This window comes from Trachymyrmex cornetzi, unplaced genomic scaffold (genome assembly GCF_001594075.2).
Source record: "Trachymyrmex cornetzi isolate Tcor2-1 unplaced genomic scaffold, Tcor1.1 scaffold7, whole genome shotgun sequence".
Taxonomy (NCBI): Eukaryota; Metazoa; Arthropoda; class Insecta; order Hymenoptera; family Formicidae; genus Trachymyrmex; species Trachymyrmex cornetzi.
Genome location: NW_017300025.1, coordinates 11,065 through 26,570, shown reverse-complemented (window position 1 = coordinate 26,570; position 15,506 = coordinate 11,065). Strand labels below are relative to the sequence as shown.

The 15,506-nt window shown below is 32.3% G+C and overlaps 1 protein-coding gene across 1 annotated transcript; it reads left to right on the top strand.

Moving 5' to 3' along the window:
• Nucleotides 1-2,267: 2,267 nt before the first annotated feature.
• LOC108767615 (nuclear RNA export factor 1) lies at nucleotides 2,268-5,974 on the top strand. The gene is made up of 3 exons (XM_018517583.1): nucleotides 2,268-2,297; nucleotides 2,386-4,189; nucleotides 5,421-5,974. Exon 2 carries the CDS (start codon nucleotides 2,589-2,591, stop codon nucleotides 4,176-4,178), a length of 1,590 nt encoding a protein of 529 aa, XP_018373085.1. The 5' UTR covers nucleotides 2,268-2,297; nucleotides 2,386-2,588; the 3' UTR covers nucleotides 4,179-4,189; nucleotides 5,421-5,974.
• The last annotated feature ends 9,532 nt before the right edge of the window (nucleotides 5,975-15,506 follow it).

Genomic DNA, 15,506 nt, shown 5'->3' with positions numbered 1-15,506 from the left:
GAGAGAGAGAGAGAGAGAGAGAGAGAGGATGGAAACGAGGCGGAGAGATGCGCTCGCGTTCGCGCCGTTTGCGCTTCGCGAAGAGGAGGCCGGAGGCTGCCGCGCGAATTCCTCGTTGAGTACCGATCGATCGTACCGCGCGCGATCGCTTTTTCTCATCCCCGTACATTAATTTCCGGCGTTCCGGAGGAGAAACAATGGAGACCGAGCTGTCGTCGCGAACAAATATGGAGCGCCGAGCAATTTGAATGTGCGGCCCTTTTAAGTTTGCTTTTGTTCTTGAGCTCATTAAGCTCGAATCACGATTACGCTTGTTCTCAAATTCCGAAGCTCTTACGTTCAGGACTGGTGTGGACTTTTCGTCTCCATTGCGAAATTGCAATGTGACGACGGCGGACGGTGACGGTGAGACACTCTACACGTTGGCGTTTGTTAAAAACGCTCGAGTGCGCGTACTTTTTGCCGACAGGGCGTAATTGCCGCTGTCTCGACCAACATGCAGACAGGCGAGCTGAGCCTAAGTGAATTATGAGGCGCCGCGGCCTCTGAAGAAGATGCAAACCGCCTGGTACGAACTTTTTTACGCGTAAGAAGTAACTCAATCCTTCGCAACGCGTGCGGCTAAATTGTTCGAGGATTTATTAACAACACACCGGAGGTGAGCTAATTAAACAGAGCAGAGCAGAGTATCTCGAAAATTGCATTTAATTCTAATAATTTAATCATATTGATTTATTGATGGATGCAGAATTTTTAATATTAATCAGATAATCTGCGCGAAAATGAGCATGTTATTGATTCAACATGTTATATCAATGTACATGTGTAACAGCTTCCAAAAACACGCGCAGCCGTTGATGTTGTTCGTTGAAAGAAATGGTGTAATATTACATACAGTTCATTCTGTAAGGGACGTGCGGTAAGCTGGTTGTAATTAACGAGAGAACGAGGAAGTGCGCTAAAGAACGCGCCGGGTTTATGAATCGTACGAACTTTTGCTGCGGGATCAAAGATCGGCCGCAGTTAAGCAGTTATTATTGCGGCTTTTGTGAAAGTCTTTTTACTTCTTAAAACATAATTTTTATACAAGTGTACAGTTATATACTTTAGATGTAAAATAAATGAATAAAATATTTACCTAATATACATACAAAATATGAATAATATATATTGTAAAACAAACAAAATCTTTATATATACACTGAAAAAAAGTACTATGCAAATTTTAATAAATATTTGTTTAAATAGTACTAACTGAATATTGACTAAATATAAACATATATTTATTTAGTACGAGGATCATTAATTTGATTTAATTATTGAATAAATATTTATTGAATAAATATTTATTTACTGTAAGTAAATGTTAAGATAGTACTGTTGCAAAATTAAAAAATTAAACAATTAAAAATATATTTAAAGAAAAATTTTAAAATTAAATTAGGATAGGTTCAATAGAAGTGATACATATAGAAATTTATCGCGAATTATTCTAATGCAAGATGTGTTAAAGAAAAATGTATTATTCAGATAAAAATCTAAATATTTTAGTTAAAACTTATGAAAAAAATGTTGCGACTTAATTGATAGAAAGCTAAATACAATTTTTTAAAGCTAATATAATTTGTAATTAACGAGAGAACGAGGAAGTGCGCTAAAGAACGCGCCGGATTTATGAACCGTACAAACTTTTGCTGCGGGATCAAAGATCGGCCATGTTAAAATTATCCTAATTTAATAAAAAGATTGTTATAACAATCTGAATATATATATTCGTTATAATATTCTTATTTGAATAAATGCAATGGAATTGATAGAGAGATAAAGCTAAATTTGTAACAAGCAAATCAGGTAATTTCTACAAATCTTTTTTTTTTCTTAAGAAAATATTGGTTTTCGATTTTACTACTATCTATGTCATTTTGGTTTAAATGTTTATTACATTATCGCTAAAATATACATATGTACAAGTACATAATTATATGTATACATGTGTATACAATTGCGCGTGGATCAGCCATCTCTGCGGAATTTTTTTGATTGTTACTACTGTTATCAAGAACATCATTGACGCGACATCTTTCACAAATCACGTACAACTCCTACAATACTCGTTCGATAATCTCGGTGTTAGATAATGACGATGACGATTATATCAACAAATAGTCAACTGCGTCGAGTGTCTCACATGTCGGTATTGAGAAAATCGTGACATCTATAGTAGACAAATGAAAACATATCACGCATTATTTGGAGTAAGAAAAAGGATAATATCGGTGAGAGAGGTAAAAGTCACAGTGAGTATTTAAGTATTTATTGCATCTTCTGTATTAATAATGTATATTTATGATTTCTTATAACATTTTTGAATATTTTTTATTTTAGAGAAAACGTATGTACGCGAGACAATACATTTCTTCTGAATGAGAACATTCTCAAGAGAAACATACGGGTTAACCTCAAAGATATGTAAACACTGCAGAAATCAACAAAATAGAGAGAAAGTATTTAAATAAACAATAATAAAAAAATTAATAAATAAAGAAATAACTTGGAGCTTTTTAAAGAAGAAATTCTTAAGGTACACAATGCAGATGAAACAAGAAAAAGTAAAGCTAAATACACCACCAGTCATTCCTGTTGTGATGGATACTGCAATCGCTATAAGAATAGCTATGGGTGCAAAAATGCCTCATGAAAGGACAATGATGAATCGCTCGGATTTGTGGCACAAAATAAAAGTTCTTAAAGGCGGCCAGTTCGACAAGGATACAGTTTTGAAAGGTATTTTGAAGGCGGTAGAACCAAACGATTTGATACCAGTGAAGTATCAAGTTTGTGGAGAAGACGCTTATTTTGTGGCGAGAAATTGTGGTCCTGCGTTGGAAATGCTGTGCAAAGCAAACATGATCATCAAAAATGCTAAGGGCGTCGCTATCATTCTCGTAATAACCTTAGGATTTGCTACAATCGAAGATCTGAAAATCCACATACAGCCCATCCTGTTAACTGCATTGACCAAAAGATACAATCCGAATGAGAAGTCATTAAACCTGGAGAGTTTCCATACAGAACCGGATGTGGATAAAACCATCTATTGTCCTTTATCACAACTTAGAACTTCCAATCATGTTTTGAAGCTAGCCAATACTGCGATAGCCACTTTTAAACACCTAAATTTACAGCATAATGAATTGTTTAACATATCTGCAATAGAGAATTCAGAGTTAACATCTATCAAGTATTTGGATCTCAGACACAACAATTTGTTAAACATGAACACATTAGCCCCTCTTAAAAATCTAGAAATCATTAAGTTGTGGCTCGATGGAAATCCGCTTTGTGAAAATTATTCGACTGCAAAGCAGTACGTAGAATCTGCAAAAAGATATTGTCCGCATTTGAAAGAATTAGACGGCGTAAGCATTGTGGAAAACATGCCATTGATCTACAAAGACTATTTTCCAGATGATAAAACGCAGCATTTCGTGCATACATTTGTTTCTCATTTTTTTGGTTTATTCGATCAACTCGACAGAACGGTTTTACGTGGACTTTATCACAAAGACGCAGTTTATTCCTTTAGCTTCGCCATATCCCACAACATTGCGCAAAAGACAGGCCTTAATCAGTACACGTTCAACAGAAATCTATTAAAAAAAGGCCCAAAAAAAAATACGTGTATTTTCTTCGGCCAAGAAGACATTCTAGCAGCTTTTAGCAAATTGCCCCGGTCCTATCATGACAAGAGTTCTTTTACTTATGACATCATGTACGATAATGACGAATGCATAGCCTTCAGTGTCTCAGGCTTGTTCAAGAAACTAAGTTCTGGTACGAACGTACTATCGTTCTGTAGAACGTTCATCTTAATAGCTTCCTCCGATAATGAGTATCATATTTTAAACGATCAATATCACGTATGGGCAGCACCCAATAATATAACACCTGATAAAATAATAGTCAAACATGTTTTCGAAAACGAAATGGAACCTGTTTGCTTCAGTCCTGGTGAAAAAATGGTATTAATTACCAGGATACGACAGGTCACTGCGATGAACAAGGAATGGGCCGAGACTTATCTGACAGCAGCTCAATGGGATATGCGGAAGACGATACTTGACTTCATGAAAGATTTCAAAAGTTCATCGATACCGGATCATGCGTTTGTTTCGTAAAGCTTGCAACGGTATTACTTATAGATATAGAATTATTAATATATATACACTGAGAGAAAAATGTACTAAATTTTAATAAATAATTGTTTGAATAGTACTAATATAATATTTATTTACGGAAAATAAATATTTGTTAAATAAAATGTAATAATAAATAAATCAAATTAATAATTCTTATATCAAATAAATATATATTTACATTTAGTAAATATTTAATTGGCACTATTTGAATAAATATTTATTAAAATTTGGTACGTTTTTCTCTCTCAGAGTAGATATAATATATTTGGTATTTCCCTTCGAAACAAATCAATTTTGGAGACAAAAAACGGCAGGAATTAAGTTTAACACCTAATAATATCTATATATTAATCTATATATATATATATATGTAGATATTATATTAATATATAGATATTAATATACGCGCCGATAATAACGATGTTACTTTTACTATCGGCACGTCTTCTAAACGCTATATAAATAATAGAAATAATAGTAATATGAAAATACATTTATACATTAGATAAAAGATAAAGGCTCTCTAGAAATAATCTGCATAAAAATCTTTCAATGCCTATTAGAGCCGACACAGGATATAATGTGTAACAATCAATTTATTAATAATTAAAAATTTCATTAAAAATTTATTAATAAACACTAAAATTATATCATTGTGACATAGGTAAACGTTTCGACCCTATTATATGGGTCCTCTTCAGTACCAAAAAAAACCACAAAAAAAATTTGTATAAATAAATGTGTAGAGTAATTATGTAACAGCAAGGTTGAAAGTTGCGAAGATTGTATCCATTATAAATGCATGACAAGAATTCGGCAGAATTGATGTCATGATTGTCATGAATAAGGAAATGGGCTGATGTACATTTCAGAGATGCATCCCGTCATTAATTGAATAATCAATGACGATAGATTTGATGTGAACTTAACCATACGAAGTCACAGTTAGACCTATGTCACAATGATATAATTTTAGTGTTTATTAATAAATTTTTAATGAAATTTTTAATTATTAATAAATTGATTGTTACACATTATATCCTGTGTCGGCTCTAATAGGCATTGAAAGATTTTTATACATTTATACATGTTGTTAAAAGTTTTTGCAAATTTTTATTCATTTTTCTCACATTTGCGATTTCTTACGAAAAACGATTTTTTTTCTTTAATAAAAACTGTTGCGTTAATTGCGCATTTAATTGTACCTTCTATAATATATAGGCATTTACTTCGCGAGATGATGGTATCGTGTATCAATGAGTACATCACAGGCGATGCGATTACTCGCATGGTATTTAAATGGTCTGCTCAGGATGGAGAACAAGATGCTTAGTGACTTCATCCAAAGGTTATGCACTCAAGGACCATCCGGACGATGTGAATGAAACAAAATCGTGAAGGCAGGCGAGTTTTTTTTACCCTTTCTAATCGTTTTACGTCGCAATATGCGAAAGCTGTTGGAGCTCTTCGAGACTTTATTTATTCTCGATTAAGTAAATCACTATGAATGCGGATCTGTAATTGCTCATTAATGATTTAATCTTGAGAGTATAACGCTGTGAAAAATATTATAGTTATTGTCACTACTAAAATAGATACAATGTAAAGCCGAGAATAAAATTGTCACCTGTTAATAAAATTATTTATAATAGATTTTATACACACACTGTCCGTTCGTAAGTTTCAATTACAAAGGCTCGATAACTATGCGCACACTTTATCGTTAACACCGCATAAGAATAATAATTATGGAAGTAATTCATGGTCCGAGTGATTGCGGGGGAATTAAAATTTTTGTGCCAAGTAAACTTTATGCTATACATGCAAATTTTCGCTGAGAAAATGATACGATCGAATGAGTTAATAGTCGCAATAAAGACGTGACTTGGTTGCAATCGTGACGTTTGGTGTACAATAGTGATTTTATTCCAATAAGAAAATAATAGCTTTTTTCTCTAATAAAAGCTCGTTTCATTACACAAATTTTAGACAATGTACTTCATGAATTAAACAGAATTGTAATCATATAACATTGAAGATTACGTATTATTGTATGCCATAAATATGTAATTACAGCGTAAAAAGATCAACCTCGAAGGACAACGTAAGATACAGCTTGAACGTAACAGTACAAGTGTTTGCATTGCGTCACATTGCATCACTGCATTACAAGAAAAAATGCAGTAATACCATGGTATCCAAATAAACAATCATAACACGTTTATGGCAGACCGATCCTTATCTTCTCCGGCTCCTGCTGTTGCGCAATCTTGTTACTTCCGGATCGTCGGGGTTCAGGAACATTCACATGTGAATAGAAAAAGGAGACGAAAATAGTTTGTACAATGACAGCTACGCCGCGGTCATTTATACATATTAAATTATTTATATATTTATATATTAGACTAATAATTATCAACGTTATAAGAATATCATGATACTTTATAAAGAATATAATTAAAATACAGAATATTTTAGACGCAGAAATTTTTGAACCACTAGCACGCCTTTCTTTCAACCAGTGTTTATAGAAAGCAAAACACGGAAATGAAACAAAAAAGATCGAGAAACGTTGAACTAAACTGAAGTGACTTGCTAACAATTAACCGGGAGCCGAGAGAGGGTATACGTATACGAATAACGACATAATAAAATGATTGTTCCCTACTGTGAGACTCGGTACAGCCTCCCACGAGGCTCCTTTGAGAAGTCCGCCTTCGTAAAAATAGGGAACTGCTTCTTCCAGTACTAATTAACCCTTGTATTAATTAAAACTTTCTTCCCCCGATAGTAGCTTCCTGCATTGATACCTTGGAAATCGAAAGTATCGACACTTGAAACGTAATTTTAATCTCGAGCGTAATTTCAAGACTAAAATAATTTCGATATTTTGATAGGCAAATGGACTTTACATAAAATAAAAAATAAACTTTACATAAAATAAAGGAGAAAATTGTTATTAATTTTAATATAAATGTCAATAATATTCCTCTATTTATAATTTTTTTAATGCAATCCAATGAAATGAATAGATTATGAATTTTTTATTTATGAAAATCGCAAATGCCGCTTTCAAACATTTTAAATGTGTTAAATTGTGGGTCAGAGTATCACAGTGAAGGAGGAACACAGTATGATTAAAAAGATGGCCCATTGAGACACGATCATGTCAGGACGTTCATAAGAGACGTACGCACGATGTAACGTGAAGATGTTCCTTTCAGATAACCCGCAAGAGAAAGTCATATCATGCAGATCCCATGTAAATTTTTCATGTCGTCGCCCCTCCAAAAGGCGTTAGCAAAAACGGAAAGATGCTATACGCTTCTCTTCTACGATTAGAGATGACTTTTATTGAGTAACGGAAGTAAGCCAGAAGAGAAAATTATCAACAAAACTTGGAATGTAATACAAATGCGTTATACAGCGACATTCATTATGTACAACGAGAAATGCGAAAAGTTAAAGTGACATAATATCTAATGCTATTCGCTATTCCGTTACTCGTTTGTCGATGTTAATAAGCGAGGAAAACGTGCGTGTAAATGCCTACAATGTCATGTACAATAGTAATCTAAAGGAAAGATTTAATACATAACGGTAACTTCTAATCAAGCTCTAATCTAGACGCTCTCTAATCTAAAAGCGAAAATGTGTGAGTGGAGTAAATTTTATTTTAACTAAGAACTATAAAAAAATTTCACTAGATCAATTAACGCTAACAAAAAATTAAACTTGAATTAATTAATTAATTGCATTATCTAACAATTACTACAATTGCTGCAAATGTTTTGTGAAAGTTTATATTAGCTTCAAATATAAACTTTTATGTCATTCCAAGATGCTCATATAAAATGTAAACAGTATAAAAAAAAATGTACATGTTTATTATTACAATTAAATTATAGATATATCGTATATTAAAAATATAACTCTTTAAAAAACAAGATGACAGAATTAATTCACTGGCCAAGATATCCTTGTACTAGATTCAAAGATATAACAATGACACATTCGTAACATGAATCTAGCTATTATGACATTCTGAAAGGATTCTTTATGAATAAAATTACAATGGCGACTACTAAAAGTATGAAATAAAAAAAATGTTTATTTAAAGCTCCTGCCTACTCATTGCAGCCATTTTGGATTATGACGTCAGAAACTAGAAAAATACATTTAAAAAATTCTTACAAACTATATTAAAATATATGTATTTTTTAATAAAATAATTTGCAATTGATTGAACAGATTTATAATAAAATACCTAAGACTCCCTTTGTGTTCTGGTAATCAATTAATAACCATATATTTCAAACTTAATTATGATTTATCAGAAAATGGAACAAGTTATATGATAGCTGTCGAATATTGAGATAAATATGATTTTATTAGATTCCAAAGTAACAAAATAAAATGAAAGTTTTCAATATATTTTACAAGTGTATTCTATCAATATAAATACTGTTTTATTGGAAAATATTTCTATTTTTTAATATATTTTGCAAGAAATTTTATTATGTTTTCTTGCTTCTAAGACGTCAATTTGAAAATACGTAGTGAGTGGTGAAGAGTCTTAATGGTGAAGAGTTTATCTACTTGGTCGATTTTTCAACGATGATAGAAGCATTTAACATTGTGTAGTGCGATATATAATACTTGTATATATTTTACGATTTTTGAACTGGACAGTGAGTAAAATTTATTGAGACAAGTCGAACGCGTTGTAAAAATCTTTAATTTTTTTCTTGCAAACAAAATGACGTAAGGTTACAATAGGGAAATCGGCTCGTATCAAATAATGGAACGAGCTAAGTCACCTTCTCCCAGTCTAAGCGAACGAAATTATCGCGAAGTGAAGAAATCGACCATAAGGTTTAGTAACGTTCACAGACTGGACTGATTCCCACGAATGACGTTATAATAGCTTTTACGAAAGCGGAAAAATCTGTTCCTTTGCATGGCTTTTGGGAATAGGCGTTTTGTTCAGCTTGCGGAAGAAAAAATGTTACTGCTAAATTATTTTACATATATATATATATGTATATATATATGATTATTTTATATATAAAAATAATTTTACAATTATTTAGAAAATATATTTAATATGTTTCAAGTTTGAAGTAACTTTATGCAGATTCGAGAAATTTTCTTTATGTTACACGATCCTGTAATCACAGTAATAAGTGCTGTACAATTTAATGTTATCCACGTGATTATTGTGGTCTTCAAGCTTAATCGACTAGAAGCAAATAAAATCGATCTTCATGCCTAAGCGAAACGACGCTGCATTAGTCTCTGCGAAGGGAAATCGAAGACGAGCAATTCTCTTAAACAGATGAAACAGTCCGATCGGGAGCAATTGTGCAAGGCGAATTTTCGCAAGACTCGTTCGCATTCATGCGAATGTACGTGTCGGAGAAGAGCGATACGATTTTACCGGAGATGCATCTGTGTATGTGCACGCAAATGCGCGCATGGGATTTTACGTGAGACGTGAATAATTAAAAAGGGCACGCTTGCGCCATTTTCCCGTTAATGAGTATTCGCAGCTGCATTTCCTTGCAATTACGAGAGAGAATCTCTTCTTCCTCTTTTTTTCCCTTATCTAATTAAAAAGCTTGCAAGCTTAACATACTACGCAAATACAAAAAAAATTGTATTTATTCCAAACTTCTCGGCATTGTAATTTTTAATTTCAATCCTTTTACTTTCTTATAATTTTATATTCTCACGTTTTTAAATACATATTAATACATATTAATTCTCACCTTCTCTCCTTTTCTTTTCCTCCTTTCGATTCAGTTTTCAGTGAGAATTAGTTAGTCATTTCGATCTCATTTGACTTGAACTTTTCGGAGAGATAGCTGGCATGTGGGAATCGCTTGTATAATCGGTCGGCACTTCCACGTTTCACGAGCGCGGGTTCGCGTATCACGCACGTAAGAACCGCGGCTTCACGCGCGTGCGTTTATGCAACATTCCGGCGCGATTGTGTGTGTGTGCGCGCGCGTCTGTATCAACGAGATTGTTGTGTCGATGTGTTCGTAGCAATGTGCCCGGGGCATCAGGCAGCAGGCCTGCGACAGTGTCGTGAGTGAAAGTTATGCCGGCTTCTCTAGGGTTCATGTGTAGCATCAGCATGACCTACGATTATAAATCGTCTTCGAGTTTGTGGCCTAGACGGCTGAAACCGTTTCCTGTTCTAAAAAGGAAACCGAATTCTGCTGGTTAAAGGATCGGAGATCTAACGATCATTTAATTACTTCAATCGCAAGCAGATTCGAAGATTTCGCAACTGAAAAAGAGATATCATACTGAAGTAGATGAATCACAATTATATTTCACAATTAGCTAACGATCTCGTGGATTTTTATTTTACTCGATCATTTTACTTGAGATCTATTACTTTTCCTTCTTTACAAGAAGAGTTCTAAAAGCGAGTCTAAATCGGAATCGTGTGCGAATGGATTATTATTTATGTGAAAGGATGCGAGCGCCCGCATTGCGCGCGAGAGAGTTAATTTTATCATAGAGAGGCGTATTGACAAAGGAAAAGTGATGATTCACGGTATGATATTCAAATAGAATTTCCTTTCCGGATATAACATATTGCGCGTTACGTATATGCAGAATTAATGCGCATCTCTATAACGTGAAGAGTAAATAATCTCGCTGTGTATCTTCTTCTCCAAGACTTAATTGTACAGATGGCCTTTCCAATAGGGTAATAATATAAAATATTTATCGACATGACCGTTAATTATTGTTAATGACAAAACGCCTGGCGGGAAAAATCACGTAAAGAAAATATGCACGTATCCAAGAATGTATATAAACGTTGGAAAGGAGCACACAAGTAGGAAACGAGGTATATGGTCGTCACTTCAGAACTATCAAACGGGATTCTACGTTATATAAGTGAGAGGCGCGTATCGCAGTGATGAGTGGATAATTTTCTTTTTCGCACGGAGTTGCAGCGGAGTATGCACAGTATGTCACAATAACCACGAGCAGCCCCTTCGCCGTGTAATTAAGATCTCGAGTACCTGCTTAATTCGCCACAAATACGTTAATTACGTCCACGGGAACAACCAGTGCATTATGCTCTCTCTGTGGAGAAAGAGATTATTTAAATTAATTAGTAGTATGAAAATTAGTAATATGAAGATATTTCTCGATCGTGACAGAAAAATACAAAACAATTCGCGATCATGCATATTTTTTAATTTTGTACTATGTATACGCGCGTATAAGAGCGCGTCTATCTACAAATTGTACAATATTAAAAAAACTTAAATATTAAAAATTAAAAGAAATACTGTCTCATGTAAAATGTCATCATCTCCCGTATCATAATCACATATCACTGTTTTAATGACGTTTGCGCAAACGTCATTAAAACAATGATACATGATGGTTGGGATGCCTGACATATTTTAATCCTTTGAGCAACGCATGTATTGTGTTTATAGTTGACTCTACAATATAATATATTGCTTGAAATAATGACACAACTAAAAAATTCGCACATTTTGAGATAATAAAAGAAATCAACTCTAAAGACGTATGTTTTTTGTTGGAAAAATAATACATTTGTAACTCTTCCAATTAATCAAGAACAGAAATGTCGCTTGTCCTCTATTCAAGTTTGTAATGATTGTTTATAGAAAAGACATGTTTTCAAATTAAATACTGTCTAAGGAATTATTGGTGCTAAAATAGAAAAACGTCTTACTTGAAGTTACGTCATTTTTCTTTAAAAGGTTCCTTAAAACGTTACTCCAATTATGAATTAAAAAAAATGCCCTCCTAAAAAGTTACTAATTTTGAGAGGTATCACTTTTCTATCACAAGTAAGAGAGCGATATATAGGTATCTAAGAATTTAGGCTGAAATTAGAGTCATGATTTAAGACCTAGAAAGTAATTGTAACCGATTCAACTATCAACCGTAGACCAATCGCTTTAATTGCTGCCTCTTTCCGGTTCAGTTATCGAGCTATGTTCTTGATGCGCACAATTATCAATGAGAAACGCTATATGTGTTTTGCTACTTTTCATAACAGCATGGAAACGATATAAATAAGTATTAGTAATATCTTATCTTGCGATCTGTTAATTAATATTTAATTGCGTAAAGAATAGAAAAACAATATAATTTTCGATCCTGTTATGGATAACAATTGTAAGTGGAAAATAATTATATTTTCTAACCGTCACTAACAGTAACTTTGTAAATTCTAAACTTTTATTTTATTAATATTACATAAATTACCGTGGATTAAATTAAAAACGACAAAAGAAATATATATACGGCTTATTCCACGTACGCTCAGATAAACACATGTGTTTAGAATCAGAATATAAATACTATGATATGTCACTTCGATATATCAGTACGGGTAGTTGCTCGATGTATAAAGATCTCACAGAGTTATTATTAATTTGGATATAATCCGTTTGCGGTTGAATGTGTATTTAGTAATTAATGAATCAATTTTGACGAAGGTATAACATTAATGACTGTCAAAACTGTTATAATTTTCGTAGATTGATAACATTTGAGTGTTTTTATTTTTTATTTTTTCTTGAATTGATAGTATCTGGCAATAATGTCGTTAAATGTGAATTCAAAGAGAAAGTGGATCCTGCAATTCCATCACTGGATAAGCATATTTTTCTCGCAAGGATATACGTCAATGTAACACAATTAACATTAATATGGAAATAATCAAGTATTGTACAACATGAAAGGAGAACAACAATTCATTGCGGTTTACGTTTAAAATAATTTCTATCTAGATCAAGATAAGCACCTATTAATGTAATTTAGTCATAACTTTTGATGCATCATTATGAACAGATAATTTTACGTTGTATTGATAAAGGTCTAATATAGACCGAAACGTCTACATTTATTATTTAAAATATATAGAGATTATAAAATACAATCTGTTTCGCTACTGTCTTCCAGCGTACGTGGAATAAGCCGTATATATATTTCTTTTGTCGTTTTTAATATGATTATATTTTTCTGAAACTAAAATATTTTACAAATATTACATGAAATTATAATCATACCCAGTAAACACAAAGTTACATGTAACGTACCTGTTAGTTGTAATTTCCCACTCAACGATATAACTGTAATATAACACGCATGTTATATGACGGTTGATAACTTCTTCCTTATGAACAGTCCTAGACGGAGAGGACAGAGATTTAGGCCCAATTTCACAACTCACGATTAACTCTTAACCGAGGTTTAACTTATTTCTCATCTTTTCCAATTCTAGAATTGAAAAGAGATAATGAATAAGTTGAACCTTGGTTAAGAGTTAACCGTCAATTGTGAAACTGGGCCTTAAAGAGAGACACATACAAGAGAAAATTTTTTATTGACGCGGATTGCGATTCTGAACTTAAAATTTGAAATTAAAAAATGCCTAATCCAATATGGCGTACGTAAAAGGTTCCAAATACGTTGATTCAGATTAAAAATAAAAATTTAAAGGAATAGATGATTCATATTTTTTATCGTTATTCAAAAATTGAATAAATATTTGTGTCGAATAATGTAAGTATAAAGTGTCATTGATAGAAATGTTTTGAAATTCGAAGATTTTATTTCGTCACAAAAAGACCAATCACAATTGAAATGCTATTTTATTAAGAATTCATGTCAATTTAATATAAACTATCATATAGATCAATATGTAAAAATGAAGATAAGTTAAGGTCATCTGAGGTCAGCGCGTGCGTAGCGCGCGCTTGCAATGGGCTAGTAAGAGTGTAAAATTGACATGTCATCTATTAAGACGTTACGATACATTTAAAGTTCACGAATGATGCACACTAATATAATTTATAAGATCGAATGTGTAAAGAATGTGACACAATATATGTAGTCAAATGGGTAGGACTATAAAAACGAGAGTCCATGAACATAGAAACCATATCAATTGGAAAACAGAACAAAAATATGTAATTACCGAAAATCGCCTGGAACAATCATATGAATTTAATTGGGATAACATTAAGATATTGGACGAAGAAAGAATATTGAATAAAGACTCATATCAGAAATGATTTTTATTTAAAAACAAAAAAATAGTTTAAATATACAGTCAGACACGAATTTATTACACAAAGCTTATGACAATTTATTTATTAACAATTGGTTGATTTTACTCTCTTCAATATTTCCCTTATTTATGGTTATTTGCTACGCGCAGGATCGGCAACTATAGTGTGGAATCGTGGAGCACTCCACACCTAAAATTTTGCTTATATAGCTCGGTAACTATAGTGTAGAAATCCATGGAAATCAATGGAAATTCAAAGCAATCCAAGAATTGGATTAAAAATCAACTCTGAACTTTTTAAAATGTTGTACACGGAAACCGACCGATATTTAATTGTGATGGCAGTACAATTAAAATTAAATTAAAATTAAATTAAAATTAAATTATATTTTTAAAAATTGTGGATTATTAATAAAGCTACGTTCGAACACATCACCCAAGTACCCTTGTATACCATTTTATCCTTGTTGTTCACCCAATGCTAGATCAACAACAACTAATCAGACTTAATAAACAGAGAAAAAACGTTCGTCCATTTATTTGTCTCTCACTTTACTCATGTTTCTACCCCCACCACCGCCATCGGTGGTTCAATCTATAATAATGCACTACAAATCTATTTAATAATCTATTAAGTTAAAATTTGTTATTTAATAATTTATTATGTTAAATCGTAAAGAAAATATATGATTAAACGTTAGACCTTAAACTTACGTGATTTTCGTTAATAAGAGTGTAAAATTGACATGTCATCTGTCAATAAATGCAAACATAAAAACGAAAAAGAAAAAACATACTTTAAAAGAAAATACTTTTGTCCCTTTACAACTATAGTTATTGGAACAAAATTGTATTTTTAATATGACAAAATTGTAATGACTCAAAATACATTCAAACTCATTTTCTGGAAAGCTTTGTTTTTTGAGTCATTACAGTAAATGAGCAATATTATTTTACATTACATTTTACATTTTAATGTGAAATAATACTGTCGGTTATTTGACTATCATGTAATTAATAATTAATGACATAGGACATACATTCGGAAGGTACGTTGTCAACACTATTACGTCATTATATATTTATCATTATATGTAAAACAAGAGTCATCTGTTAAGACGTTACGATACATTTAAAGTTCACGAATGATACACACTAATACAATTTATAAGATAGAATATGTAAAGAATGTGACACAACATATGTGGTTAAATGGGAAT